This window comes from Pollachius pollachius, assembly GCF_949987615.1.
Source record: "Pollachius pollachius genome assembly, chromosome: 5".
NCBI lineage: Eukaryota > Metazoa > Chordata > Actinopteri > Gadiformes > Gadidae > Pollachius > Pollachius pollachius.
The window spans coordinates 15,404,721-15,432,682 of record NC_136938.1 but is presented as its reverse complement, the minus strand read 5'-3'; the positions used below and the strand labels follow the sequence as shown (position 1 = coordinate 15,432,682).

Below are 27,962 nucleotides of genomic sequence, written 5' to 3'. Positions count from 1 at the left end.
AGCTGGTTGGCATCAGGGCGGTGAGATTGGTGGCAGGATCCTGCAGGAAGCCATCGTTTATTCGTGTACCACCTTCCGCTCGCATTCGGAAGAAGAGGTTGAACCGGGGGACAGTTTTCCAGAAGGTGTACATGGGATGCACTATCTACGCAGCTAGCCCCCAGGGCCTGCCATCCGACCAGGCCCCTGGTCGGGACAGATACTACATGCATCATCGCCACCCCCATGGTCACTGCAGCCAGAGGACAACCGCCGATAGAGTCAGGTCAGTACAGTTGTCATAGCCTTGCCGCATCCGGCCACTCACCGTTTGTCAGGTGCCCGAATTAATATTATCATGGACATGTAGAGTAGAACACGGCTCACGTTAGTATTGCATGTTTTGCAGCATCAGAATAAAAGACATCAGACACTATAAGTGAAAAATAGCATGGCATAAATTACCAAAGGACATCTTTACATTGGAAAATGTATCAACGCTTCTGGGAAGCACACTCGTGGTAGCCTATAATGAGTGTTCATTGTTGTTCCAGTAGGCTATTCGTCGTGTCTATGAGTTATTTGTAGGATATTCATGTTGATTTGGTCTTTGGTTTGCTCTACCATTATCATAAAGCCACGCAGTGCCTGCCAAAAAGAATAGCCTACCAGCTACGTTCTTTTTAATTCTAATTTGAAGAGCACTGGTGAAATGAATAGATTAGAATTAACATTTTCAAATAGGCCAAATTGTCTATTTTGGTCAACATATGGAAATCACTGTAGGTCGACTGCTCTTGCATACAGTCAAATACAGTCGAATCACTGTTTTATTACATTTAATAAATTAAAGACTGATTAAATTCTGCTACATCAATAGTCACAATGTTAAAAGTAAATGTGCCGCATATAGTGCATTTATCGGTATATATTGATATATTTGGTCTCAGTCTCATTCTCTCTTGACTTCGCATTCGTTCTTTCTGAAAATGTTATTCTTGACATTGTTGCAATGTTTGCCATCTCTCTATACGCCAATCTATTTCCGTGAATACAGCAAAGAGTAGGCCTAACCGTGCGTTCACACCAAAAGCGAATTTTGTCTCCTGTTTGCGTGGTTTGCTCGCACGAGTAGTCACAAACAGGGCCGGAGTGGACCTCAATTTCAGCCCGGGAGTTACATGATGCAGACAGGCCCACCCAAATTGGGTGGAGCGGGCGGGGGTGCTTTACTTTGTACGAGCCACTGAACAATGAAACCCTGTACTTGACACAGCTGTCGTGTCTCCAAACCAACATAAAACAATTGACACACAAGTGAAAAATCAACTGAAGAACCCATTCTAGTTTCAGAAAAAAATACTTAAAAGTGGACTCTGAGGCCTACATATTATAGCATTTATTTTCCTATATTACTCCATATGTTGCAATCATAAAACTTGTCCTGTAATTTCCTACAATAACTTGCCCCTAGTGACTGCATCCTATCCTTTGTTTCGCTCATAGCATTGTGCTGTGTGCACACCTGTAGCTGTGTTTTCTCTGCTACCTCCTAGCCCTGTCTCATCAGCATCACTGGGCTGACTCAGTTCTGTGGCTGCAAAAATATAAACATTCTGTGGCTATGCTACTACCATACAACATTTGTACTGATAAATCATGCTACCTTTTCTAAAACCTGCCCATGTTCGTCTTCTCTATTGCCTACTCCCATTTATTTGTTATAGCGTATAGAGCTCAATGTAGTCATAGCTGATACGTCTTTAGCTTTCTGACCAATTGCAATTCAAGGCCACCCTGGGCTGTGCCACTTGGGGAGGGGCCGCTTATTTACTCCCCTCTGCACCTATCAACTTGGTTGCGACGTTAACAGTAGGGGGTGGGGGGGAAAATTTGATTATTCGATTCGGTCTCGATGCAGATGAGTTAATAATCTGAATTTTAGTAAAATAAAAAAAAATCTTATTTTCTTGTTATGTATATATAGATTTGTTTTAATTACATTTGTTCGCCTGCTGCAATATTCTGTTCGGCAGAGAGGGATCATTTTAGTAATTTTTAAATAATTTCATTTATCTTCAATGTTTATTTGCCAATCTGATTTGTTTTGACGCGATTGCGATTCAGCCTAACTCACAGCCAGACACAAGAATGACGAACAAGTTCTTATTCTTATAATTGACTAAGAGCAGCTTTTTCTTTAAAGAAAAGAAAGAAAAAAAAAGAATCAGTATACTTTTTACATACTTCCATATTGTGTTGTCAGGCTAGCCAAATGGCGCAGAATATATTTTATAAACGCAATATTGTTATCCCGCAGTTATCAGCCCGGTGGCCCCGAAACATTAATGGCCCAGCGGGAATTCTCCTGACTCTCCCGATTAACACTCTGCCACTTGTCACAAATCACTTGCGGGATTGATTTGTGCAAGTTTTATCACGCAAATGTACTCGCACGAGTGAAAGAGGAGAGGCTTCCTTTTGTGACCGCCATGTTTCTTTCTGGCAATTCATTCTCAACCATGGCCAGTCTTCACTTGTTGTGGAAGTACCAGAGATGTCGGAGAACTCAACGCAGTCGTTTAGGATTCATAATATCATCCAGAGGCGCAAACAGCTTTTGGCCGTGATATTAAATTATATTACATTACATTACATTACATTATAGATGGATCAGGATTCCGCAAATGGCAAATATCACTCTCTCCTCCAAGCTCTAGTTCACTCTGCACTGCAGGGAGTGAACGCTGATTGGCTGTCCCTACCAAGAATCATACGCAAGTAATCCGCGTCATTCAAATCGCGCCCAGGTTTTTCTCGCGAATTATTTGCCTCTAAACATGCCTTTGCGTTGACTTTGTATGGATTTGCGTCGCCCCTTATTTGTTGTGAACACGGCATAACAAATACAGAAAATGTTACAGTGAAATAAAAAAACATGATACACATATTTACGGAAGAGGATTTCTGCTGCATGTGAGTTTCTTTTAGTCCTGAGTTTAAAAGTATGAATTCTGACAAACTCAATTCAAATTCACATGTGGCCCTAATCCTTACAGGTAGCCTACCAATAATTCTGACTTTAAACTCAGAATTCCCCCAAAAAATATTAACCTCTTAACATAATCTTTCAAAAAGAAGATAAGTAACACTTTCATAAAGTTTTGGCGCTATCAAAAAAAAAGTACATTTGGAGTTCAGTTCTATTAAGAGCCAGTACAAAGTTTAACCATTACTGCAACATTCAAACGTAAAAATCTAGCAATACAATCTTGATGTACAGCCATGTACAATAATATACCACAGTAGTATACCAAGGGTAAAGTACCAAAATGTACCAGTAAGTGCAACTGAAAACAAGGTTCGATATACCCGACCAGATTCGCTATCAATATTTATCTCGGTGGCAGTCGCCACTTCAAGCAAATGTATATTTATATTTATGCATTTCATACACAACATCTCTTATTAAAGTGCTGGCGATGCAACATGGTGTACTTTGTGAAAGAGGACCCGCTCCCTATGTAGATCTAAAGGGTCCATTCTAAGGTAACGAAAACAAAACAATTTGTATTTTTATGGGATTATACAGACTGCAAAATCCATTCCGCTAGATGCCACCAAATTCAATACACTGTCTACAGTTTTATCTAACAGTCTGAAGTGTGAAGCAACGGTTACCTGCAACACTGGTACCACAATGTAAAATAACTGCGCTGTACTATAAAAGCTTTATCATGATAAATAGGCTACTGTACTTATCGTATAAAGAGTACCTTATTTTACCGTCTAAGGCATTGATCTTCAACCGGGGGTCCGCGGAGGTACTGCAGGGGGTCCCCAAAATTACTTTTTCCCCTTGAAAATTTTAAAAGGTCCATGAACATATACAGAATTCTGAAGAACATATACAGAAGTTCTGTTCGTTTATAAAAAAAAGGCATTGAATATTTCCTTTCTCAGAGCCTAGGGGTCCTTGGCCTGAAAAAGTTTGAGGAGCCCTGGTCTAGGGTACCATAGTGTGTACCATGGTAAGTGCCATAGTATGTGGCCTGCCATTTAATGCCACGTTCAACCAAAAAAGGAAGGGGCGGCGTGACTCCATACAAAGTCAATGCAAAGACAAGATTAGAGGAGAATTTGTCGCCAAAAACCTGCTACGCGAATTGATGAATGGTGCGGCATGTACACAAGGATTTACTTTGCCACGACATTTGCGTGATGCGTGGTCGTGATAGCCAATCAGTGTTCACTCCCTATCTATATAATATAATATATAATATCACGGCAAAAAGCTGTGTGGAAATCCGGATGATATTTTGAATCTTAAACAACTGCTTCGGGTTCTTGATGTGGAAGTGGAAGTACCAGAGACGTCAGAGAACCCGACGCAGTCGTTTATGATTCATAATATCATCCGGAAGCATACACAGCTTTTGGCTGTGATTTTATATTATATAGATATCTATATATTACTTATATTATTTAGATATAGAGCTCCAGGACTCCCGCCTGAGCTCCTGGACTCCCGGAGATTAGCTCCATGACTCCCGCTGGAGCTCCCGGAGTATTCTAAAATATCTTATAGAGCACGGCGAAAGCGGTGTGCGCCTACGGATGGTATTATGAATCCTAAACGACTGCGTCAGTTTATCTGACGAATCTGGTACTTCCACAACAAGTAAAGACTGGCCATGGTTGAGAATGAATTGGCAGAACAGAAACATGGCGGTCACAAGAGGAAGCCTCTCCTCATGCACTCGTGCAAGTAAATTTGCATGATCAAACTTGTACAAATCACTCCCGTGAGTGAACTAAATTCGCTCTTTGGTGTGAATGCCATGTGATTAGTCCCTGTTAGGAACCCAATTCATATATTGTGTGCCACAGTCTGTAACATAGTGCATAATTGCACACCATGGAAATGACTAACGTACCATGATATATCATGGTAAGTACCATGTTTTACAATATGTTTGTGTGATGGTAGGTAGGCAAAAAAAGGCACCCTGAAAAGGCAAAGGATGGAACCGAATGTGAATTTAGTCTTGAAAACGTCAAGTTGCCTTTGCAGGCACATTTTCAACCACACAGTCCAGCCACGACAGCTGCTGTAGTCTTTTAAGTCTTTTCGTTGTAAAAAATGTGACTACAGCGACTACAGTAGGCCTTATATTGCAAAAATATATATACTGTCCGTTATACAGGCCAATCGAGGCAAGCATCCTAAATATTGGCGTTAAAGGTCCCATGGCATGCTACTTTATGGATGCTTTAATATAGATATTAGGCCCCTAACACAGTATTTGAAGACGTTCCCGAAATTCAGCCGTGGTGCAGAATAACAGCCACTACGAGCCATTTACACATTGAGCTTTCCCCAAACGCGCTGTTTCGGTGTCTGTAGCTTTAATGCAAATGAGGAGGAGAGAGGCGGGTCAAGGAGGAGGGTGGGGGTGTGGCCCTGAGTAGCTTGCGGCCACGGAACCATGCGCTCTTTTTACAGTGGATGTATCACACAGCCAGTGGATGTATCACACGGCCAAAGGCTCACACAGCCTTTGGCCGTGTTCTGTAAATATTCTAGAACACTCTGGGTGCTCCGGCGGGAGTCCTGGATATATATATCTAAATCTATATCTAAATAATATCATATTATACATAGATATCTATATCATATAATATATATTATCACAGCCAAAAGCTGTGTGCACCTCCAGACGATATTATGAATCTGAAACGACTGCGTCGGATTCTCCGACGTCTCTGATTCTTCCACGTCCACATCAATTTGAAGTAGACTGTGATACGACATGGAGGAGAAAGGGATTGTTGCCCGTGATTGTTTACCGCGATTGTCTCCCGCCGGAGACTCGCTGCCGAGGGACCACCTCCTTGGCAGCGGGCAGCGCTTAGGCACCACCGCCTCCTGCAGCGGGCAGCGCCGAGGCGGTGGTCCCTTGGCAGCGGGCAGCAGGAAACGGGGCTCAAGCGGGAGACAATCGCGGGGAACAATCCCTTTCTCCTCCATGTCGTGGTTCATGTACTTCAGGCAGTCAAAGCCAAAGTTCCTTTCCCCAAAAACCATGGCTGAGATAACCCCCACTACGAGTCTTGTCGTGGGAATACCAGAGACATCAAAGAACCGACATGTTATGCCCCCTAACACCAACAGCAGAACGTTATCCAAATAACAAAGAAGTGTACAACACTTTTGTTACAGTGTGTGTAATCACACACACGTGGCGCTCGCACGGTCATAGCTCATTGTCTCATTGGTGGGTCAAATTCTCTGGGCGGGTAAGGCAGAGAAAGGGGAGGTGCTATCTCCCCTTATGACGACGTACGGGTCTGAGCTTCGTTCTTTCAAAGGCCTAGTGCTCGTTTTACACCCAACGAAATTAATATAGACTGGGGGAGCATATGTAGGCTAGGGGAATTCATATAAATGATAGAAAACCTCAGAAAGTGAAATTTTCATATCATGTGATCTTTAATAGGCTTCAAAATTAACCAGTGACAGAACACTGGTCAACAGTGTTTAGCCTACGTAGGCTCTCAATGATATTTGGGTTGGCCATGCAAAACAAGTAAAATAGACTGACTGCAGCCTCTTGAGTAGGCTACTATTGACACGATGGAACAAATGCCATGTCTGATCGTTACCGCAACATTGAGGCAAGAAGCCAATGATCGCGTGTAGCTAATGCAAGCTCAATCCATCGCTTCTGTCTGCTACAGGCAGTCCCTGTGGTCGAGAGGTTAATGGGTTAACAACCCGCTGCTCGATGCTCGTTTGGAGCTCTGTTCTACAAGCTCGCTGCAGTGTACCGCTTCGCCGTGGGAAATGTGCTGTCCGACAAATGAAGTATAATGAGTTAAATCGCGAAGATACAACGACGTGAATGTGATATAGTCCGGGGGGAAAGAGCAGGTAAGAGATACACTGCCGCTCGTGCTGAAACTAAGTTGCAGCTCTCAACGCCAAGTCGTCTAAAGAAGAACAGTTTTACTATCTCCGCTGGCGTCGTTAAATACTTGTATCACAACATAGCTTGTAGGAGCCTTAGACTTACTTACGTAGTAGTGCTTAAAGCAGTTGATGATGTGTTACGTGTTGATTAAAATAACAGTATTGTGTTCCTTTTAACTTCGAGAACCGTTATCTCAGCCTTCCCTTGCTAGTCGCTGGGCACGTAACTTCACTAATAAACGACGTCTATTTTGCAAATGGACCAAGCAGTAACGGCTCTAAATTGTATTTAACATTTAATTCAATGTAGTTCTAACCACGTACATTGTCTGTAAACTTACTGGCGTACGTACTTGTATCTAGCACTCGAGGTAGCATAATGTCTGACATTAGGTTGCATAACCTATATTTTACAAATACTATTATGTGTAGGTCGATAGCGATCGAGACGGGCGGTGTTGTAGTAGAAGCTCACCAGACATGTCTGTTTTTATTATCGCGTTACTCCTGATATTGGTCTGCTTTAGACCAAGTGTATTTAAGTCGTCGGCATCGAGACGCATCCTTTATCCTCTACGCAAATTAGTGCTGCTTCTCCCTGGGTAGCTTGCCAGTCCAAACCCAATTAAAATGTACCACATGTCCTCCACTAAACTCACCAAACACGTCCATGGTGGCTGAACCTGTTAGCTTCCACATTAAGTACATATCACTTGTAGGATGTGTTCAGTTGTTGAACACAAGTCAACTTAAACTTTAAAAAAAGAATGATGACAATTAGCTGTCATTGTATTTAGCCTAATACGCATTGATGCATTTATCAGGTATAGGACATCCTCCGTTTATCTATTATTGGTCTTAAAATAAATTGCACAGATGATCAAGAAACCAGACTTCAAAACCAATTGAGGACATATGCCGAAGGAAAGCTCTAGAGGGAGAGTGATATCAGGTGACACCTGTTGTGAACTGGCTATAGATACGATTGCATTGAACTGGTTGTAAGAAAATAAATAAATTGAACATATTGCATATAAAGTAGATGGCGTAAATGTCATAATAAAATTATTGTAGAGCATACAAAACAAGAAGAGATAGAACAAATAGAAAGAAATTGTGTGATGTTTCTTTAACAGCACTGCCATTGAGGCCTCCCCAGATTACAGATAATTGGATTTGGACATACATTGTGACACTGCAGAACACATCCTCAGAGGGGGAGAGGGGAGGAGAAGATGGTATCCTATTAGCATTCATACGATGCGCAGTCAATTTAGAGGGTGATTTCTTTTCCTTTCTCTCTCCTGCCAATATGTTAATTCAAGGTTACACTTTTAGAAATGATCTGCAATTACTGCAAAATATAGAATATTAGTTATATAATATACATTTATTCACATTTTATCTTATGTTAGCATTTTTCAACATCATCTGATTTGTTATGATAAAAGGTTGTAGGACAGCTGCCCAGCATTGATTCATCAAATGATAATTTCCTGCATCTATAAAGATAACTTCTTTGTCGCCTTTCAAACCATTGGTCATTAAATGAAAAGACCTGATGTTGACATTTTTTTATGTTGTTCTTGCTCTCTGAACTCTGTTAGTTATTGAGTCTAAAGTCTGTGTGCCTCTGTGTCTGTGTTTACCCGTTGCCCTTTCAAGATATCACTCTAATGTTGGTTGGATTTCTGGGTTAATCTAGTTGGCAATTGGGACACCAGCCCTGCGTAAGTCAAATGGAAGCGGTTGTGACTATGAGGTGGGAATTTGGGAATAGTTCAAAGTAACGCTTAAAGCAATTCACAAGCACTCAAAGCACATAAACGCTGATTCACACTTTATGCAAATGAATGGGATTATAGCTGAAGGTGAGTCGCTGGCAGGAAAGGCTTAGCATACACTCACTTAATGCCTCTCCCCCTAATATTTTCCTGTTTTCTATGAGAAGATATGACCTTTGGATGAAATGATGTTCCATGAAGACAGGGTTCATAAGGACACTGTTTAAATATTATTTCCCAATCACACGCTTTCCAAATGTTGCATATATATATTTTAGTTACTATCAATATATGAAATATACATTACATTTTCAATACAAGTACCCCAGAGACAAATGTGACTCAGCAGGCCAGGCCGCTGTCAGCACAGGGCAGACTCAGACAGGTTGCGGCTCCCAGGCTGAACCACAATGAGCCACAACCGTGTCCGAAGGTGGTTAGGGGCATGCAATACAGTTTGTGGATAACCATTGCAGTGGCATAATGTGAGCAGATTGTGAGCTATACTCCTCTGTAGCTAAGCTCACACAATCTTTTTCTCACAACTAACTGATCCACCTAACCGCTCAGCTCCACCACAGTCCACTTTTAATCCAGCTCGGGCACGCCGCCATAGTAAGTCATGGACGGTGCTCCACAACGGGACTGCATCCTACGGCTTTGTCCACACAACAATTGCAGAGCTTCATTTCTCCATTGTGAACGCTAGCGTCAACTCACCAATTTCCCAATTTCTTGTTTACGATGTACGATTTTCAGACAAGCCCCGGGACTTTATGACTTTTTGGTTTAAAGAATAGAACAGAAACACAGCGTTTGTTTTCATGCCACGTCTGGACGCACGCTATATGTTTCCATCTCTGTGTTCATAGTGTAAAGAGTATTGCGTTTTATTTTCATCATTGTCATAATGAGTTGGTCTGTATTAGTTCATATCTGAAAGAGAAGTTTCTGGTTACTTCAACAAACCACTTGACAGAGGTTTAAATGGGAGATAAACATAATTCCAGACTTGCATCTTTCATAGGGTGTACTCCTGGATCATGTTAACAATAAATAACAGCATTTTTACTTTTTGTGGGAATGACTCATAGGGGCATACATTTTTGTGGCTTTTCTGAATTCTGATAGTGTATTAATAATTTTTATAGTGTTCAAATAAGAAGAAAAGCGGCAGAATCTTCCTCTGAAATACACAGATGCTGTAAAAGTCATAATAAATTAATTGTAGAGCATACAAGACACTATCTCTATCTCTTTTATCTAACTCCTCGACTCCCCTCCCAGGCTCCCAATCAAGTGACAAGTCTACAAACAGGAAGGGCTTATTGCTGGGCGGGTGTCTGTGCTACCTCTAACCAATTAAAGAGAATATGTAGAAGGCTAAGTGTGTGTGTGTGTGTGTGTGTGTGTGTGTGTGTGTGTGTGTCCAGAAGCATGACGGAGCAGGAGCAGGCAGAGGAGACAGGCACGCTCGCAACCCATGATCCTGACCCTGCAAAGGAGGAAGACACGCATGGGCACTTCAGGCAAGTCCCAAACACATATGGATATGCACACACTTAAAAGCGTGAGGGCTCGATCAAGTGTTGTTTTCCTTCACCAACTTGATGTTGTAATCAGATGATCTAACCTCGATCATCATCTCAAATTGTGTTGAAGTCATGGTTTTATTTTTACTTCTTAACCTTCTCTAATGCCATCATGTACTTCACAGCTTTTTACATGCCATTGTCTTTGTTAGAAAGGCCAACATGATAGACAATTATATAATATTCATTGATTCGTGACCATATAGTTACATTTTGTTTGGGAACAATCAAGGAAGACAAGGAGAGAATTAGGATTTGGACGATCCTTTTGGGTCAATGCATTTTTAGCGAATTACTACATAGCATATACATTTTCCCTACCAACGACATATTCAAATGTACATTTTGAACTGCATTGAGCAACATAACATCTGAATGAGATATTTTGTATGTGATGGTATTTCATTGTGGTAAACTCTCCCTGGAGAAAAGATTATCAAATGGAGCTGCACTTCAGGTTCATCTACACATTTTGAATGTCCGCTCAATCTCCACTGTTTAGAGGTGCCTTGGTGGTAAGATCTATCAGAACCATTAAAGCTGTAGTGGGTTTCACAGTCGACAGTCATTCAATTGGTACAACAAAAAAAAAGAGTATTTTCGTACGTGCAGAACATCAGACGGGTAAACAAGATACTTTTAAATATCTCATTCCTACTGCCTCAACCACACACCACTTGCATCCTGTGCGTGAACTAGTTCCTCTGTTTGATGTCAAACAATGGTCACACACACACACACACACACACACACACACACACACACAGACACACACACACAGAATTGTGTGTTCACGGTATCCAGATCAGCAAAGGGGGCTTAAACTAAACTGGGTCTGGGAAACGTAATTTGCGTCCATCGGTTTTATAAGGGCGATTGGAGTTTGGGGCATTGTAATCCTGTGAAACAGGAAGAGATTTTGCAGTGAGGTGCATGTGTGTTATCAGCGCGACTGTTTAGGAGGTGCCATTACAGTCTCAAAGCACATAACAATTTGTGGCACATTTTGTTCAGTGAAAGTGCTACATTGTTTACTTAAGTCCTTAAGTTGTCTGTGTTTGACAAAATTTAGCACAGTCTTGATAATGGAATTGCCCCACCATTTTCCCCCTATTACTTAACATGACCTTACCTTACACTTGATATTATTTTACTTCTATAATATTTAAGTAGGATTTAGTGGCGTACAAGGGTGAACGTTACAGATGACTAACAACTGAACACACACACGCATACACGTACAGACACACAAACAGCTCCCTTTTAAACGTTGGGAGACTCTACGGTTGCATTTATTGTCTTTTAAGATGCCAATATAACATTCAAACTAATAAGGTGAGCATGCAGCGCTCAACTATTGTTCTTAAGTTTTATTCTTTCTTTCTTTCTTTCTTTCTTTCTTATTCTCTACAAACTTTGGGACCAATCTCCTTCCACTTGTTCACTTAGAGACTTCAATTTTGTGGGGTTGTTCAGATTGGCTTGGAAGGACTGCTATGCCGTCCACTGTTAACAAATCAACACACACAGAATTGTATCAATCATTTATACTTTTTTCAGAATCAGTTTAATTTCATACCCGCTTCTTATATTTTAAGTTGTCTTCCGTTGAGGCTAGAGCGTGTGACGTTACACACTCTAGCTTGGGCTAGAGTGGATCACGTGATACCCACCAAGAATGGCTATCACAAAAGCTAACCATTGCGGACGTTGCAGAGCATAAACAACGTCAATATTTAACCTAGAAACACAATGTCAAGCTTAAACGGTTGACAGTTGATCAATTGGTGCAACAACAAATGAAGTACTGTCATATGTGCAGTTGCACCTGACTGGTAAACCAGAGGCTTTTTAATGTCAGCCTCATAGAGCGTAACAGTGACCATCCCATTTTTCAACAGCTCTGATTCCAGAAGTTAATTTCCCATGCATTTTTACCGTCCACTTTTCATAAAATCCTTATATAAAGAGTTTTAAGCCTGGAACCAACCCAATCGTTCGCCAAGGTAGTCGTACCCAGCAAATTGATTCGACCCACAAAAAGAATTTGGATAATGGAAGAAAAGGCAAAGTTACAAGACCATGTACATTCTTTTTGTGAACTCCTCATCCCATGAACCATTGCGGACGGTTTCGCAATGGTTACAACCCAATAATTTTGTGCCTTTCTTACATCTTATAACTTTTGTCATGTTTACATTGTTAATAGAAGTTGTGTCATATATTCTATGTGTGTGTGTGTTAGCTTATTTGTGTGTGTATGTTAGTGTTTCATATGGTGTATAGCGTTGTCATCGACATGGTACGTCCCTTTGCTGTCTGCGGTCACCAAGTAATAACCTTACTCGTTTTTAATACATAAATTCAGTCTCGGATTCCAGTTACGTATTCATTTCACATTATGTATTCTTTGCTTTTATACTGCCCATAAAACTAAAAAGCACTGCTAGTGCCATATATATTTGTACTTTTATCTTATATATATTAGCATATATTCTTTATCAACATATTTTTCAAACGTTATAGCTCATTTCCTCTAACCACAACTCTAACTTTCCATTGATTTAAATCATGGTTGCTGTGGTAAGCGATCGAGTTCAATAGCAGCAGAGTGTCTAATAGGAATAGTCTCCGTAGACGGGCTAGTAGCAGTAACAATCATTCATTTTCGTGGGTGCAGTAAACGTTTCGACGAGCTCCACCATCAGTGACGTTGTGTCACACTTCAGGGTTTATTCTAAAAACAAATAGATGTTGCCCCGATTAACGTGTGGCTTCTACAGGAGCAAATGCCATCGATTAACAATATAACGGAGCGTGGTACGTATCATCACCTATTGTTGTTGAGGCGGTCGCCTTTACTATACAGTGCTGGGGGAAACACTGGGTTCCTTGTGCACCCCATAGTAGTAAGTTAGTTTTGGGCGGGTTGTTGGTTGATTGGGTTTTTAGTCTATAGTTGGTACCCCATGCTATCTACCCAAATGATATGTCATATGAAAGCTGAGTCTCAAAGGAGTGCAACGGTATAAGCCTCATCATTTTGTGAGATTATTTTGATGAACTAGTCAAGAAATAAGGTCAATAACATACCCTTCCAAGTTACCACACGCACACACACACCAGCTCAGCTTTTCTATATTTTATCTAAAATGTATAAAAATTTGATCACATTAGCTATTTGTTTAACTCTTCACTTTATTTGTTTCCAACCATTATACATTTTTTAAATGGTCTGCATGTTTACATTGTTTACTCCCATTTAGAATCTGTTAAAATCCCTTCAGTTGATTTAAGCCATTTCACATTTCTTCACGTCTTAAACGATGTGACTTTACTAAAACATGTTTTCACCCTCACTTTGCACTACAGTCCTCACCAAATTTTCTGTAGGAAATGCATTTTCTAGTTATGAATATCATATTCCATTTCTGCCAAGTCTGTTCTGAAAGATGCCGCTTAATTGTAGGCGTTGTTTTTAGAAGATACGTTTATTCTCTAACCACAGCGTCCTACTCACTCTCACTAAAGCCATGTTTGCTTTGTCAACCTCTGACTCTTGTGGACTGAACAACAGAATCAATTGAGAGAAGCGGGCCAGCCTAGATATTGTTTACAGTAAGAGTGCACACACTCTTGGTGTGTGGGGGAGGTGCATACGGGAGAGTCGGCTCAACAGAGCAGCCTGTGTATTCAATAAGCGCAGCGTTCTCTCTCACCTGGGAGCGCCGGCCCACCGCGAAGCCTATTAATAGGCGATGTGCAGCAGGCAGGAAGAACATGGAGACAAGCCGGCCCATTGTTGTCCCCGCCGTGGCAAACAAGGCAGCGGTGATAGCATGCTCTCCTAGAGGGCTGCACCAGGTCCAGGACCACAGCTTGTACTAGCATCTCAAGTCACAAAAAAAACATTCTTTAGCATATGTTTGGCGGCTGTTGAATATGTTCTAGTTGTTCGAGGGGAAGGGGCACAGACTTGTTCTGAGAATAGATCTATGATCTTCTTAGATTGTGGATCACGGCTAGGCTGGAAGTTTTGGTTTTATCCTTGCATGGGCAGAGTTTATACATTTAATAAATGTATACATATTATGCACCACATTATACAGCTAAACAAATTCTTTCATTACAGACAAATACTTTACAACAGTGGCTTCAGATGCAGTGTTTGCTGGTTGTGTGTACATGTCGTGGCAGGGTGAGCCATCGTTCCTTGAGTTAATGTGGTCCTATCATGCAAAACAAACAGCACAGGCCATAAGGGTTTTGTGCTTTATCTTCCATCACAGTTATATTGTTACGTGTTCAATTGCATCTAGAGTAAAGAAGCAGCCGCAGTGCTTAGTGTGTTGTATCCTCATGTAGAATATCTGGAGTGAGGGTATCTGAACAACGGGCCCTTTCGGGTGAAAGCAGGCCATGTCGCGGGTCGGGGCGCAGACTAAAAGCAACATGGAACTGACGCACAATGCTTGGCCACGGCCAGCACTGCTATCCTGGCCATTGTGAAATGAGCAAAACAATGGGCCGACGTGTTTGTCTTACAGCCGGGCCTTTCATCAGGGGGTCGCAGCACCTGGCCGCACTCCCTTCTCCACAGCTGTGGCGGTAAACAACAGGCCAGGTCCCTCTCCCGCAACGCTGCGTGGCCTTCACAGCAGGTCCCAATTTTCCCCGTGGACATCAAGAGTCTGCTTTTGATTATTTTACTTTCTCTCCGTCTCTTTGTATCGTTCCACTCTTCTTTGGTTCTGTCATTGTAACACATTTCTTGGTCACCATATATTATACATCTACTACATTGTATATCTATTTATACTTTATACATTTTTGTGAAGTTTAGCTTCTGGTCTTCCTTCACATACAAACGCACATGTGCAAACACACACACACACACACACACACACACACACCTCCACAGTTGTCTGAATCAGAGACATGAGCCAGTGCTCCAGTCTCAGTGTTCCTGCACTCTGGGACAAGTTGTTGGCCTTTCACCAACCCATTGCCAGCTTGCCACCAGCACCATTGCACATTGGGCCCTAGCTTCCCCAGGGCTACCCCTCCAACTGTCAGGAGGCCCCCCCTGCGCCCCTTCCTGAGAGACCAAAGATTAGTGGCGAGGATATGGCACAACACTCTCTCTGTCTGTCCCTCCCCAAACCCACTCCCTGCTTCCCTGTATCCCACACAACAGAGGCACCGGTGAAGCGATGCCTCTGACGTCAACAATGTCCCCTTCACCCTGACTTGGCTCAGTACCAACACTTAAAAGCCAACCACTTAACTGAGCATTGGCAGGTTTAGCATAATGGCACCTTGTGTGAAGCGAAGCATCTCGCAGGGAGTACACAAACACTACTTTGTTTGTGTTGCATTTGAATGTTGCAAAAACCCATGTTACTGGACACTAACACCCAGCCCTCCAGGATAAGAACGATAATTTATACGCCAGCAATACAATCACATTGACGTTGATCGTGGGCACATCTGTGAAGTACACACTTTTCTGTCTGTCGAAACGACAGGTACAAGGTGTATATATATCAGAACAAAGAAGATGGGGTTTCTCAGCATTATGTTTGTAGCAAATGATATGAGTGTGAGTATTTATTTGAGGAAGAGAGAAACAAAATCAGCCCTTGTTGGTGCCCCTGAAGCAGACTGGTGGTTAGAGTCTGAAATGGTGTGAAGGTCTAATGCGTTTGCAGGTTTTTATATTTCGTCAGCAACATTTAACCTGTCTATGTATACTCCTTTGTAACCCCGACTCCACACACTGAGTATGGCGCCAAAACACGCTGTGCACAAATGTACATAGTCAGCAGCATACTCACTCACTCACCCACTCACTCACTCCCTCACTCACTTACTCACTCACTCACTCACTCACTCACTCACTCACTCACTCACTCACTCACTCACTCACTCACTCACTCACTCACTCACTCACTCACTCACACTAACACATTCACATGCACACATACACACGCCATCGCAAGTTATAATTTTGGAGTGGAGCTTGTGTTGATGGCCTCTGTGGCCACACATTGAATTAACCTGCTCAATGCATTACTCTCAGTTTTAAACAACTGGCCGGCAGGAGAACATCAGAGGATTATGACTGAGCTTAAGTGAAAAACATTGTTGGGTCATTCAATATCCACACATGTTGCCATTGCAACCTTCAAACCAATCACATCATGGAAGGTACATACATCCATTAGCATAGCAATGATACACAATTGATAGCAAATAACAATAGCATAACTGTTTAATGGTATAACTGTGTTATTTGGTTGTAGGTTTCAACTGATTGAAGACCTATCCTATGAAGATGTGAAGAAATGCTACCGGGGCTCGGTAAGTCTTACATTCATGCAGTGTTTCCTCTGCCAGGATGTCTGCAACCATGATTTGACGAAATAAGAAGCAACATCACATGTCATACTAAAATCGTAGTCATGAATAGAATAGTGAGAACTCTAGCTGGTTGCAGAACACACTCAGAGAAAGCACTGTGTCAGTGTGGCGTCGCAACAGGAAAATCAAAAAAATATAGAATAGAAAATAGAAAAATATAGTCGCTTTCTGTGCTTTGCCCTTGTTTAGTAACTGCAGTTCATGTAAACACTTTATGAAACGGCAAATGCTTGGGTTCAAATTAATTGACTCTCAAAATCATTTGAGTTTTGAACAATTTCACATTGTGCTAAAATGGTTGCTCCATGTTATAGGTCAAGGCAGGATCCAAGCATTACACCTGTCGGAACTTATTGTTCATGTATTTTACACCAAAGGAAGACTATGAATCTTAAACATTCTCTATTTAGACGGCTGTTCTTTGAAAGTTCCCTCCTCAAGTTAGCTTTTTAAGTTTAGAACCTACATCAAGCATTTGTAAATGAATGAAACAATTTCAATTTCAATCTCTGATATTCAATTATTCAAATGTTTTTCAAAAATATAATTGATATGCATACCCGTGTCAATGTATTAGTGAGTGATGAAAAATGTGTACTCCTTTAAGATAAACATGTGTTTCTGTGCAGCTTTTGAGTGACTATAAGGAATGGAAGGGAATGGGGGCTGCTGAATAGGGAATCATACATAGTCAATAACTACATAAAGCGACCATTACATCCGACGGGATGTACATTTTTTTTTTGCCTTTTCGTGGGGCACAGGTGAGGCTTTTTTAACTTGAAAATGAGCAAAGGATATTTGTAGCCGAAATTTCTATAAATGGACTGCCGTCCCAGGATGGTTGTCCCTCAGCTTGCTGAGGAGGCTGTATGGGTAGCTGTAACACACTACCCATACTGCAGCCCCACTGCTGTTGGCCTGAGGATCGATACATACATAGATACAACACAACAGCTATTCATCAAAGGCTAGACATGGACGTGAGAAGTCATCGCCGGAGCTAATCAAAGTGAGAAGGCGAGATCATTTGTTTTTCATTAAACGGCCTGGTTTGCCTGGTTGTGTAGAATCGCCTCACTAACTTATGAAAGAGGGGAGTTTGAATTATATGTGAAACATGTCATGCAAACAAAGACTTATACACTTCTTCTTGTGAGAGATAAAGAGTAAGAGGGCATTCCGAGAGGGCTGTGCAGGTGAGGGATGGGGGAGCAGGTGAGGGATGGGGGAGCAGGTGAGGGATGGGGGAGCAGGTGAGGGATGGGGGAGCAGGTGAGGGATGGGGGAGCAGGTGAGGGATGGGGGAGCAGGTGAGGGATGGGGGAGCAGGTGAGGGATGGGGGAGCAGGTGAGGGATGGGGGAGCAGGTGAGGGATGGGGGAGCAGGTGAGGGATGGGGGAGCAGGTGAGGGATGGGGGAGCAGGTGAGGGATGGGGGAGCAGGTGAGGGATGGGGGAGCAGGTGAGGGATGGGGGAGCAGGTGAGGGATGGGGGAGCAGGTGAGGGATGTTAGCTGAGTTTTACTACTGTGGTGTCTGTGCTTGTTGCGCATAGTCTCCCTCATAGACGACAGACTTTTCCCCCTTGCTAACGGTAGCTTATACATTAGTGCCCACCTGGCCGTGTCCTGTAGGTTCACGTGCGCATGTAGGCTAGTCCCCCCCCGCCCCCCTTCTCACCATGGCCTGGGGGGGGTGGTGGTGGCGGGCGGGGGATGCAGTGTGTGTCTTGCAGCGGAGTGCTCCAGGCCTTCGATGTGCGTGAGTGTGCCCACGTGTACGGGGCCAACGTGCTGAGCCTGGTGCAGAGCTCGCGGCCGCTGCGGGACAGGGTAGCCGCTGTGGCCGGCGGGAGCAGCAGAGGTTCTGGCGGTGGCGGAGATGGTGGTGGTGGTGGTGGTGGTGGTGTTGTTGGGGCTGGTGCGGTGCAGGCCGGCGGCTCAGCCAAGGAGCTGCTCATGACTCTGCCCTGTCCCTCTGCACAGACTGTCAGCAAGTACAACTCCCAGTACCACAAGCTGTTCCAGTGCGTGCCCAAGGACGAGATCCTCATGAAAGGTACCGGCAGCCTGCTCCTGCACTCAGTCTCTTGCTTCTCTCTCTCTCTGTCTTTCTCTCGCTTTGGCTCTCGCTCTGTCGCTCGCTCTCTCTGTCCCTCATCTCTCCTCTCCCCTCTTACATAATATGAGGTCTGTATGTATCCTAACCAACTCCTATGAACAAACTGTTTGAAAGCATTCAATGGTTGCGCATGCTAGATGGAACTCATGTACAGTTGATAGATTAATGCAGATCAGACCACTTGTTTGGTGCTTGGGTGTATCATTAATTGATCGACATCACGGGAACGTTTCTGTTAACCAACTTGTATATCTCCTGTTTCTAATCAAGGGAAATCGAGAACCTTGTCCGATCTCCAACTAACTAGCTTTTCCTCCTTACTAATAATTTATTGTTGAACATGTTGCAACGTCTTTCTGCTTAAAACCTCACCTTATGTTTTGTAACTATATTAAAAATGTTGCATTTTACCACAGTTTGTGTTTTTATTGTGTCTACGTGTTCCTTACTACAATCGCTCTCTCACTCACACTCTCTCTCATTCTCACCCTCTCAGTGTACTCCTGTGCTCTCCTCAGAGACATCCTGCTGCAAGGCAGACTGTACATATCCAGGAACTGGCTGTGTTTCTATGCCAACCTCTTCGGCAAGGACATCAAGGTGGGGCATGGCGCATAATGTTTGACTGACACGACCACAGTAGCCCACTTAGGGTCCACACGCTGACACACCACAAACACTGACACACCAACACCACATACTGGCAGACATTTGACAGTGGCAGGTGAAACCCAGATCGTAATGACAGCCAGGGAAAGCCTGAAGGGCTAAAAATAATCCCCACACGTGAGCTAGGGAATACATGTTCTGCCTTTGATGCTCTACCCTGCCTCCAATTCCCCATCAAATCCCAGCAAGCCTGACAATAAGCGTCTTGTTCAGTTCAGCATTCCAGGCATTCTGGCAGAAACAAGACACCTGTCTCTCTGTCTTCCAGGATCTGCTCCTCTTTCTCTGGTGTCTGGGCATCCTGTAATGCAACCTGGCTCCTCCAGCTTCTCTTTGTTAGCTGGCTCCCTTATTGGGTTGCTAGGCACCAGATCATTTACGATAGAAATTCCAAAATATGAAAGACAAAAGGGTTTCTGGCATAAAATTAAAAAAAGAATTAAAGTGTTCTCAAGGGTTAGATAACTCTCTAGGTAGCTAGCTGTTCTGCTAGGCTAAAATAAATAAATAACCTAGCTGTGTGTGCAGTGTCCAGGGGCTCCAACACCTGTTCGGGTGGGCTTGCTGTACATTGTGGCTAAAGGTTTCAAAATAGAAGCTCTTCAGACTACTTGAACTGGCAAATGTGGTCTGCAGGACTGGCCTTAAGGCTCATGTCCTGTAGTAACTAAAGCTACTTAAATAGTATAGTACTAGTTTAAGCTACTTATATATACTGTAGTGCCTTAAGCTAATTTTTGCAAAGTTGAAAAGTTTGTTTTTTAATATTATGTATAGATATAAGATGTGTACTAGGCAGTATTACATTTCAGCTAGAGACTTACCAGTTTGCCTACAACCTCATCCAAAGTTGTTGACCGAGTCCCTGCAAAGCTTTCCATCAAAACATAGTATGAGTGTCCATGTACTATCCACATGGAAACGGTTCCAGGGCATCTACAATTACCATATACAGACCAATATTGTACGTAGTTCTGTAAAACAAGTATTTTGAGCGTTCACTTTAGGTTAATGTGAAGGTGGGAGGACACACACACTTTATTTTCCCTGTACAGCATTTTAAAAGCAACTCATGCCAAATGTATCTCTCCTGTCTGTAGTCTTTGTGATTGTAACTTCAGTGTCATATAAAAGCTCAGAACTTGAACAGCATGACATGAAATAAACAGAAAAAAGGAAGTGATTGCAAAGGTTTAAAATAAACCCTGTCATTACCCGTAACGCAACAACAGTTTTCCGGTATGCATACCAACTCCCTCTGTTTCTCTCGGTTCCCCTCCAGGTAGCCATCCCTGTGGTCTCTGTGAGACTGGTGAAGAAGCACAGGACAGCTGGTCTGGTTCCCAACGGTCTGGCCATCACCACAGACACCAGCCAGAAGGTAACCAACGGCTAGAACTGTCGCCCGGAGGTGGATTGTATTAATACTCCCCAACACCCATCATTGTAATGGACCCTATTCACAGAGGAGTCATCATAGGACAAAGACAGGTGTCACTCATAACTATGGGTTAAGGGTCTGCTCTCTTATGTACCAGGTGATGGGAAGTAGACCTTAAATACAAGTCTACTAACCCTTCCCCTGGTACATTAAGGAAGAAGACTCAATTAGTGTTGTTTATGTGTAACACCTGTGTTTGTGCTACGATGAAACCTCGATGAAAGGGTCCGTTCCATTTTAACCAGCAATTGTTCATGTACGTAGCTAGAATGTGTAAGGATTGGCAGAAAAACAATATATTATACTTCTTTCCTTGAGCTATTTGATCAGTGAAAAATGATTGTCATAGAGCTCAAATATCCGCCAAGAATGCTTCACTGATCAACCTGTTCAACTGTTCCGACCAAATCTTCCTGAAGTTCCAACAGAAAAAAATAATTTTACATAATGATATATCTATTTCCGACAATCTAAGCATGGCTTCAGCAATATTTTGTGTAGGAAGTCTGTTGTGATTACAAAGTGCAATTGCGTTTTCCACTAGTTTGGGTTTAGCAGTTGACTTCTGAATGTGGGACTTATAGCACCGGTTAAGTTAGACAACAAACACTTGACAATCCAAGCTGTTGGGCTGGGCTTTATACGGCTGCTTTCTGCCTCATTCTCTCAGTACGTGTTTGTCTCGCTGCTGTCCAGAGACAGCGTCTACGACGTGCTACGGCGGATATGCACCCATCTGCAGGTGGGATAGCACACACATACACACTGATGTATACGTTATTGTTCGATAGTGAGATGTACGTACATCGCAAGTAACAAGCAGGCACCCCGTCCTTTTCCCCCAGGTGAATGGAAAGAGTCTGAGCCTGAAGCAATACATGGAGGAACCTGTTCTGTCTCTGGTAAGCTGCTCTGAAAGACTGCCGTCTAGATGTTTTGCTCATAAAACCCGAATTCTCAGCTGGGAAAAACAACAACAATAAATGTAATTTCACACAGTTGGCCAAACATAAAATCTGTGTGATCAATCAATCTGTCCGTCATCATAATAGCTAACTAAACCCCCGATGATGTCGTGGCGGCAGGATGAGTTCCCGGCAGTGGATGAGTTCCCGGCAGTTTTGAAGTGGCGCCGGAAGCCCTCGGTGGTGTCCGTGACCTCCACCCTGCCGGACCTCCTGGGGACCTCCACCAGCAGCCTGAGCACCGGGGACCCTGCCTTCCAGAAGGCTGCGCCGCTGGACGGTGAGCGACTACCAGGTGCCTTTAAAAGGAAACGCGGACCGCCTGTTGGAGCTAGTCCCCGCCCAGCTTTTCCTCAGCCTTTATCACTTGCTAGTCCTGTTGCAACTGGTCGCTACCTGCATAGGAGCTTTTTGCATGTCTAATGACCCCTTACCCTCTCAATTGCTCTTCAAAAGTAAATTATGTTACCTGCTGATCCGCCATTTACCGCAGGCTTGACTACTAATGGCACGAATGCGTTGCGTGATGGCGTCTGTGAAAAGATAGGATGTAACATAATGTCATGTCGAACTGGGGTTTGATCAGCACCATTGTGTTCATAATATTTACATGGACCCTGAATATGAGTCATCTTTTTCCCATTGTTACTGCCAAGCATCTACGGAGCAATTCATTTGTGGCCATTTAACACTGTGGATCCATCACTCATGAACGACACCGACTTATAAGTGACGGCATTTGTGAATAGGAACCGAGTCCTGATGATAAACTGGCTGTGCAAAACATGGCGTAGAGTCCGCTGGTGGTTTGTGTTTGGCTTTGTTCTATTGATGGGTCTGACCTCGCACAAAAAAGGTGTCAAGACCATAACTGTACTTAATCTGTCTGCATGCGCCAATTTTTGTTTCTTTGACTGGGGTGTGTGTATGTGTGTTCACGCACATGTTTGTGCCTGTGTGTGTTCTAGAGTACCTGGATGGTGTGTGTGCCCAAATGTCCGTCCTCCCACACTCATCCGAACAGTGTGGTTGCTTTCATTGCCGCCAGTGTCTCTCTTATGCAACAGCACAACAACACTTTAATCTCTGAGTGGTGACTGAACAGTGCGGATGGGGGGGGCGGGGTTAAACAGCCGCTGCCTCATGCAATTTAAACAGAGCACTCTGCTCACACAGCTATTCCATCCTCATTTCAATGCCACATTTTTAGTTTTTCACGTGTGCGTAGTTTCTAGAGCTACCCTACTTCTTTTAAGTGTGTGTGTGTGTGTGTGTGTGTGTGTGTGTGTGTGTGTGTGTGTGTGTGTGTGTGTGTGTGTCTGTCTGTCTCCCAGAAGGAGCCCTGCAGACGGAGAGAGGTCTTCTATCTGAGCCAACGGGCGAGTTGGGCCAGATGGAATACCAGCTGCTCAAGTTCTTCACCCTGCTGTAAGCAGACACACAAAACACACACTCAGATTGCCTCATAGATGCAGCGGATTGACAGATAACAAAGCCTATTAGTCATTTTTATTTACTATAGGGGGTACTACTGTAGGAGAACACCAACAGATAAGCTAAGGTGGGAGGTGTATCAGTAATGCCGGAGTAATGGGAGTACAAACCCTATCCACTACATCATCCCCTGCTTATCGAGTCATTTTTCCCCTCTGAGTCTATAGGAGAAGCAGGGAACTACTGTCATTGAGAGGGCATTTTTTAAAACCTGAAGCATCCTCAAGCTTCCTAGTTCAGTCCCCCCTATTTGGCCTGCTGTTTTGTTTTTGAGGAAACTGAATGAATCCATGTTGTCCTTTTGTTCTGGGCGAGCCCTTATCCAAGGGCTTTGACCTTGGATCACTTAATCTTAAAATGGCAGCATGGAAACGTGTATGGATCTCTCTCAAGTAATCAATAGATGGCTTACCATTCTCAGTGTCCTCACATGCCGATTTAAACATCAACTCAATTGAAATGTAATTCATAATGGTGTTATGAACGCAAGGCCATTATAATTGTAATTTCCCTAGGTTTTGCCTAGTCTGACCGTTCCAACAGTACTCAATATTTCGGATGGGAGTGTCTTGTCTTGGTTCTGATATCGTGATACTCTACAAGGTGATGTCCAAAGGGAGCTTTCTCTAACAGCCACCCCTCTACTGCTGCAGGGAGAATGATAAACATTGAATAGCTTTACCGAAATAGAAAAAAGCTGAAGCCAAGTCATTTTTTGAATGTTCTTTGAGACCTTATCTCAGCAGATTGTAGTTGACTGCTACAGTTCTCTCTTAAAGGTCCCATGGCATGCTACTTTATGAATGCTTTTATCTAGCTGTTACTGGGCCCCTAATACAGTACTTGAAGACTTTCAAGAAATGTATCCTTGGTGCAGAATTACAGCCACTACGAGCCAGTCCCACAATGAGCTTTCCTCAAACGTGCCGTTTTGGTGGGTCAAGGTGGAGGGTGGGGGTGTGGCCCTGAGCAGCTTGCGGCCACGGTACCATGCACTCTGTTTACAGTGGCTGTATCGCGATGGCGAGGCGCACACAGCCTTTAGCCGTGTTCTGTAAATATCTAGAACACTTCGGCTGCTCCGGCGGGAGTCCTTGAGCTCTATATCTAAATAATATCATATTATACATAGATATCTATATCATATAATATATATAAAGCTGTGTGCGTCTCCAGACGACACAGCGGGGCTCCTGCTGGCCCCGCTGCCGAGGCACCACAGTTCAGACGCTCCGATTTCCAAATCGGAGCGTCTGAACCTTCATTTTACAAAGGCGGAGCAGGATATCTAGTGCTCATTTTACACTTAACGCCATTTCTAGCTACCGGGGGACCATAGGCAGGCTAGGGGAACTCATATTAATGTTAGAAACCTCATAAAGTGACATTTTCAAGCCATTGGACCATTTAAAGCAGTGAGTAACTACTAACAACTAACCCCTAACGAGTGTCAAATGTTGCCACCTGGTGTTCACAAGCAGACATTACGCTTTCTCTTTGTCACCCAGTAGAAATAATAATGATCCCCCACCCCTTGGTTTTATAAATTGTGTGTTTGTGCGTGTGTGTGCATTACCTACCTACCTCCCATTTATTTTTTATTTGTCTTAAATGAATGGGATGAAGGTAAGTTTCTTTGTGAATAATGTATTATTATTATTTAAATTAAATTAACCGACACATTGTATCTCTCCTCCATCAGCATCATCCTGCTCATCCTGTCTTCCTGCTACCTGGCGTTCCGTGTGTGTAGTCTGGAACAGCAGTTGTCCTTCCTCAGCAACCCCACGATACCGCTCCGAGAGTGGTGAGACAGAATCCACACTCACACAGACCATCAGAAACATTATTAGTATTCACCAGCTTTTATTATTGTTATTATTTGACACCAGAAGTCTGGTCTTTGGATCTAAAACTACAGTAAATACGGATACAAGGTTACTAGTGAGCCACTAGGGCTTAGACTGCTTGCTGCTTGCTTATACTGGTTGTAAAGCGGGGTTCATATTTTCTGCATCCACGTGTTCGCATGACCCACGTGTCGTCGACTGCCCAAAATGTGTGACCGTGCATTTTTGAGGAAAGGCTGTTCTCTGCAATCAATGACATTGTTGATAGTCGTCATTGTTCCTGGCTGTCTATATAAGTAAGCATATTAAAGTCCCGCAAATATAAAGAATCACTGTTTATAATAATTATATGGTTGTGATTGAAAAAATGGGCCAAAATTAGAAATCTTTTGGTCCTTGTCGTACTATATTTCAATTTTTTCCCGAACCGAGCAAATGAAACATACTTGTCCTCCCTTACAGTACGCTTTTTTGACGCAAACACTCACTCGATCACTTGTGCTTACAGGTAGGCTGTGGGGATTGGGGATTGGGGATCAAACCTGGAACTTTTAGCGGGGAATTGAATGCCCTACTCCGAGAAAATTGAGAAGCTGCTGCTTCTTCTATCTCACGCATCGGTCTCGCAAGCATGCTGTTCTCCCTCCTCGTTTCGCCTCTGTTTAGTGGCCAGTTCGGACCGACCCCTCCTTGCCTTTTCATTCCTATTTTGGTCATCTTCATAAGCAACAGCCCTTCTCAATAGAGTAGATCCTGCATCCCGGCTGATGCAATTTTAGCTTCAATTCGTCTTTTATGAAACTGTGTGCTTTGTACAGCATTTTCAGAGATGAGAAAACTGAGTTGAAAAATTACATAACCTTATCAAGCCTTAACGGAGTTGTTGGTTTTTCAAGGTAACTGCTGCTTCTGCCTGAGACACGTGCCCGCTGTCAGGGGGATGTCTATCCTAATGGGACCAAGAACAATTGACTACCGCTCAGAACAGCGCAAGTAAATGTAGCCCAATAACATTACTAACCCTGGAAAAGGCATTGGTAGATAAATCCTCTAGTTCTACACTGGACCATGGATCCTACTCTCCCATCATTATTTCCTCACTATGCAAACTGCCTATTTCTTTTTTTGGGAATACTGTATGTTTACAGTAATTTGTTATAAATCCGGTCTTCTCCTTTCTGTTTGTCTTATTTTTTTGAAAATGAAAACACAGAAAACTGGACACCTGTATGAGATGTGAATTAATGTAATTTCACAATTCAAAAGGAGGAGGTCACTAGCGTACTTGTGACTGATGGACAGGTACACTGCAGATGGATTGCAGGGTGGGAAGAGTTTAAAGGGACATTCATTTCAACATTCTCTTTTGCCCATTTTTCACAATTGTTACAATAAGGCTGAATTGGAAGGCGCTGGGGGCCAGTGATATAGAGGAATAACCGTATATAGTCTTTGTTAGCTTATTCTGTCCAGAAGTGATGTTCTTTGTAACATTCATTGTAGATGCAAGTTTGTGTTAGTTTTTAAATTATGTAACGGTTGAAGACACCAACATCAATGCACTTTTGGAGGTGATGTCCGTTGTTTTCAAATGTATGTTCATGTTGTTAGTTTATGAGACTACATTTATATATAATTTTTTTTGCTTGATTCTAGGTACTGTTTGGTCCTAACAAAGGCTATTATGAAAGGTCAAAGGTAATTATGAAAGGCTGTGGTTAGGCCACAGATACTTGACTATGATTGGTGACATTTCATTGAACTGTGACAAAATCAACACCACTGGCGTTTGTGTTTCTTGATGTGAATGATGTGGCGATGCTTGTCAACAGATAAATATATTTTATTATGAGATGTCTATTTTTATCATGCTAATGTAGTATCACTGTAATTTGTGTCACTTGGTATTTCAAAAGTTGCACAGAAGACTAATCTAGGAAACTGTCCTTGTCCATTTCAATTTCATATTTTGTTTGCAAAGAATACAGAAATTCAAAACAATGTATTTTGTTGCTTCATAAATGTTTTTTTTGTGTTTTGAGTCACTGTTGTGCCAATTTCGATGAGGCTTATTTATTAGATGTATATTATCTTTCTCACAATAGAACTAGTCATGGTACTTGCTCAGTGCCCCCGCAAATAACAACAAACCCTAGAATGTTGGCCAACTCTGTCTGAGTTGTTCGCCAACAGCCAACCAAAATGGCCCTCTGGCATGATGTTTTTTGCGTTTGTGCGGTTAGTGTGCAAGTACCTTTTTAGAGTGGATGCTATATGTACAATATGTATTAATACACATCAGGGTTAATTATAAGTTAGTTATTGCTTTGTTTCTAATCAATGTTCAAGAATGTTGTAGTTATTGAATGGAATTGGAAAGAAGTCACCTGGTTACAGACTACAACTGTTTTGCTATTGCAAAAGGCTTCATGGATACACAGTGCAATTAGTCTAACTTATTAAACTGACTGTGTTGTATTTTATTAGAGTGTTGTTTCTAATAAAATAAATCAAAACTTTTGGAAAAATATTTGTCTGTGCTGAATTCAAGGGCTGTTACTTATTTTTGTGCCAGACAAATTCTTATGAGTTTTTGTGGGATCCACTACAATACCTCAAGGTAGCCTACTTACTGCCGCCTAATGCATTGGGCTATTTAATGAAACAA

General features: G+C 42.7%; 1 protein-coding gene across 4 annotated transcripts; it reads left to right on the top strand.

Annotated features, from left to right (window-relative positions):
- Nucleotides 1-131: 131 nt before the first annotated feature.
- Nucleotides 132-27,700, top strand: gramd2aa (GRAM domain containing 2Aa; the record flags this gene model as incomplete). Of its 4 annotated transcripts, none has more annotated exons than XM_079737398.1 (12): nt 132-265; nt 10,170-10,265; nt 16,634-16,691; nt 18,740-18,812; nt 19,372-19,475; nt 20,827-20,925; nt 21,656-21,727; nt 21,831-21,887; nt 22,071-22,230; nt 23,288-23,378; nt 25,147-25,251; nt 26,191-27,700. In XM_079737398.1, the coding sequence occupies 12 exons, from the start codon at nt 132-134 to the stop codon at nt 26,192-26,194; spliced, it is 1,053 nt and encodes a 350-aa protein (XP_079593524.1). In that variant the 3' UTR covers nt 26,195-27,700. The 4 variants fall into 4 exon arrangements, with proteins under 4 accessions (XP_079593524.1, XP_079593523.1, XP_079593522.1 ...); XM_079737397.1 differs by having other exon boundaries at nt 23,285-23,378; XM_079737396.1 differs by having other exon boundaries at nt 22,071-22,245; nt 23,285-23,378.
- Between the last annotated feature and the right edge of the window lie 262 nt (nt 27,701-27,962).